The sequence below is a fragment of the Vigna radiata genome, chromosome 4 (assembly GCF_000741045.1).
Source record: "Vigna radiata var. radiata cultivar VC1973A chromosome 4, Vradiata_ver6, whole genome shotgun sequence".
In the NCBI taxonomy this organism is placed as follows: domain Eukaryota; kingdom Viridiplantae; phylum Streptophyta; class Magnoliopsida; order Fabales; family Fabaceae; genus Vigna; species Vigna radiata.
Window position 1 is genome coordinate 16,744,180 of NC_028354.1, and position 3,838 is coordinate 16,748,017.

At 34.6% G+C, this 3,838-nt stretch overlaps 1 protein-coding gene across 1 annotated transcript; it reads left to right on the plus strand.

Annotated features, from left to right (window-relative positions):
- Positions 1–939: 939 nt before the first annotated feature.
- Positions 940–1,840, plus strand: LOC106758963 (ethylene-responsive transcription factor 1). The gene has a single exon (XM_014641977.2). It carries the CDS (start codon positions 1,067–1,069, stop codon positions 1,748–1,750), a length of 684 nt encoding a protein of 227 aa, XP_014497463.1. The 5' UTR covers positions 940–1,066; the 3' UTR covers positions 1,751–1,840.
- Positions 1,841–3,838: the final 1,998 nt, after the last annotated feature.

Sequence of the window (3,838 nt, forward strand, 5' to 3'; positions counted from 1 at the left end):
CGAAGAGAAAAAAAGTGAAAATGAAAATAGAGAAGTAAAAGTTCAAAAGGGACTGGGTTTATAATTTATTTAAATGGGTATATGATTACACTAGTTTAATGATTAAAAGTATAATAATATGCAAATTAATGACTTAAAAGAATTAAAAAAAAAACAATTAAACAAAAATAAACGTATATCATACGTTTGTTAACTCTTACTATAAAGAAATAGTGTGAGAAGAAACCCTACCATTTTATCATTGTCGTTGGTTCTCCTAACATTTTCATTGCCTATATAACTTCTTAGGCCTATGGCCAATCATGATCTCCACCACACACACCTGTTAAAAAACTCTATGGATAAGTATGGTCACTAATAATAGAGAATAGACATATTAAATAGGAAAATGATATTTTAATATTATTTTTTGACACTGCACACATGTCAAAATGTGATTGAACGATTTCAAATTAAAAAAGTTGAGACAGGAGTATATTTGAAAGAGAAAAATAAAAATTTGTTTTTTTAATTTGAAATCATCCAACCACATTTTGACACGTGTACAGTATCAAAATGGTGTCGAAAAATGATGTTAAAATATCATTTTCCTATTAAATATTCACTTATTAAGACGAATCTTAATAAGGAAAAAAAAGAGTATCAACGGTTCTAACTTCGTATATAGTTAAAGAAAAGCCACCTTGATGTATAAAATTGCCATTCAATATTTGTGTATAACTTATACAGAGTATTATAAGGTGGTGCTTGGTTAGTTAGATTAATGAGATGTGACTCATAATATGCAATTAATTAAATAATTCAATATTTAACCATAAACTTATTGCTAAAGGTTACAACAACAAATTCAAATAGAGTTTGCTGTGAGAGTAGCATTATTTAAAATGAAGAAAAAGGTGACGACAAAAATTGCCACTTCAAAGTTCAAAGTTCAACAAGTGCCATGCCAAAATCCATGGAAGCTTCAAAGAAGCAACCATTCCAACAATATTTTAAAAAGACCTGCACGTTGTGGCACAGTAGTTAGCAGAAAAATACAATTGTTTAAACAAATTCGATGCTATAAATGATGCTCTGCACCATGTACTTAGAATTCACACAAAGCGCAAAGTTAGCTCAGAATTCAAACATGACTTCAGCCACCACAGATTCCGACTTTGAGTTCTTGGAATCCGTTCGACAATACCTACTCGGACACGATTCCGTCAATCTCATGCCTGCAACTCACCAAGTTGCTTCTCACGATCCACTTTCAAACCCTAAACGTGATGATGATTTGGAGGACATTGTTTTCCGCAGTGAGGATGCAACTGCTGAGGTGGCGCGTCATGTCCACGCCCCACAGGCGTGGAAGCATTACCGAGGTGTGAGGCGCAGGCCATGGGGGAAGTTTGCGGCGGAGATAAGGGATCCAAAGAAGAACGGAACTAGGGTTTGGCTTGGAACTTTTGACACTGAGGAGAAAGCAGCTCTGGCTTACGACAAAGCTGCTTTCAAGATGCGTGGGCAAAAAGCTAAGCTGAATTTTCCTCATCTTATTGATTCTGATAATTTTGAAACATTGTCAGAACCGGTGATGGAAACAACTTGTAAGAGGAAGTTGTCGCAGCAAAGTTTCGAACCATCTTCACCGTCATCGTCGTGTTCAGAAGATAGCTCGGAGTCGCAAGGGACAAAGAGGAGGAAGAACCTCACTCATCTATTGAATAAGTTAGCCAAGAACAGAAGCCAAGCCAAGCTGGCATGTTGAAGTGGGTTTGCACAATTTCATTCAATGATTGTAATATTGTAATGCGATCTGGTGTTCATACAATTTAATTTTTTGTTCACCGTTTCACAATCGCCAATTCATTATTTTCATATCTTAGTGATACTCAAATTCGGATGTTTTGAGAACATAAACAAGAATTATTGATCATAGAACCAATAAAAGGAGTTGACATACTTTTCACTTTTAACTTTTAACTTACACTGTAGGCGATCCTTAGTAGTAAAATAGAAAATTACATATTATATTACACATGTATTGAACGCTTAATTTATATGGGAAGGAAGGAAAATTTTTATCTCGACTTTATAATATATAAAAAGAGTATAAATTTTATCTGATAAACCAATTTTATGTTTACTTAATTAATTGTTTTTGTAAGCTTAGAAGCTTGATTTGATTTTGAAAGGGAATGGGAAAGAATACATGTCCAGTATTGTGGTTCTACAATAAGATGAAAGATTCTTAATCTATTATGGAAGTTGATAATTATGAATCCATTAGAATGTTTGAACTATATATGTGAGTGTTCAATTAGTGTACGAATGAGATATTGATTGGGATGAAGTAGCTTGTTTAGTATATGTATGTGTTTTCTGAGAATTGAGATATTTCTCCATCTCATCTTTAAAATAAAAACATTTTGTTTTTGGTAACAATATTAACCAGAAAGAAAAGGAAAGTAGAGGGGGTAGAAAAATATGATTAACGAGAAAATAAAGGAAAAATGTCCAACGGAAATATCTTTGAATTTTTTTTATCATGAATTAATGGTGTGTGGATTATTTTGACAAACTTCTCAAACTTTTTCCCGAAAAAGTAAATATATTAAATAAAAATAATTGGGTTGCCTTAACTTATACATCAACATAAAATTTAAATAATAATAATAGTAATAAATTAACACTTGAAACATTTTAACATCCACGTCGACAAGTTGAATGAAATCTTTTAAGTTTATATAGTGAGCAACCAAGCACAAAAAGAAATACTAACAATCAGATAGACTCAATGGTAATGATGAGGAGGATACAAAGGCAAATGGACAAAATATAAAGAAAGTACAAGAAAGAAATAAAGACGTTGAAAGTCGAAAATGAGATCATTCGACAAGAGAAGGATGACAAAGGTCTTGTGTCGTCCACCTCGACCCTCCCAAGACCAACCAAGCAACCTCGAGAAAAACCAGACTGAACGATTTAACCTAGTAGCTTCGCTACAAGCAAGGATCACCATATATAATTCTATAGCAACCATTCTTAAGACCAGTCTGTTGTCGTTTGTTGTGAGGATTGTAGAAGCTCATCTGTCAAATAATTGGATGATGCTAATGTTTGAGAAGTATGATGGATCTATAAACTTAGACGAGTAAATCTAGACCTTCATGAACCAGATGGCGTTGTACACCACGAGTGGCACGATATGGTGTCAGGTTTTCTCCACCTCATTGAAGGGGGGAGCCTTGGCCTAGTTTTCTACATTTCTAGCCAACTTTATAGGTTGCTTTGAAACCATCCAAACGAAATTTGAAGCTTAGATCACAACGAGCCGACCACACTAACTGATGTGTACTATATGAAATATACTTGTCAGAGTTAATGGTTATTCATGGGCAATTATCAGGTATTAATGAGTCAGACTGTCTTACACTATACAAATATACGGTATTAATAATTGATTATTGGGTTTGATTGCCAAAAAATATACTGCATTAATGGTTAATCAATGCACTTGGCTGTCATAGACTCTATAAATATACTACTGATGTTCAGGTAAAAGGATCATCTTCTATCCTAATAAAATATAGACCTCTTTATGAAACATATCTGACTTGAGCATACGAGTGCCTTCTGCATGTCAACAATCCATCGGAGTGGATTGCGTTCTTAAAGAGGATGGGAAGATCGAAGCATGAAGCAGAGCAAGGAAGGATGACCAACCCTCGGACAAATGTAACCGAAACATTTTGGCGCCCACCGTGGGGCCTAGCGGCATCCCCATGAAACCACGAAGAACCAGACATGCCCTCGGTCTCGACATCGCTACTTCAAATCAATACCAGGTTTTGCA

Excerpts from the sequence above, each read along its gene's own strand:
- LOC106758963 (XM_014641977.2), top strand. The coding sequence starts at position 1,067 with ATGATGCTCTGCACCATGTACTTAGAATTCACACAAAGCGCAAAGTTA.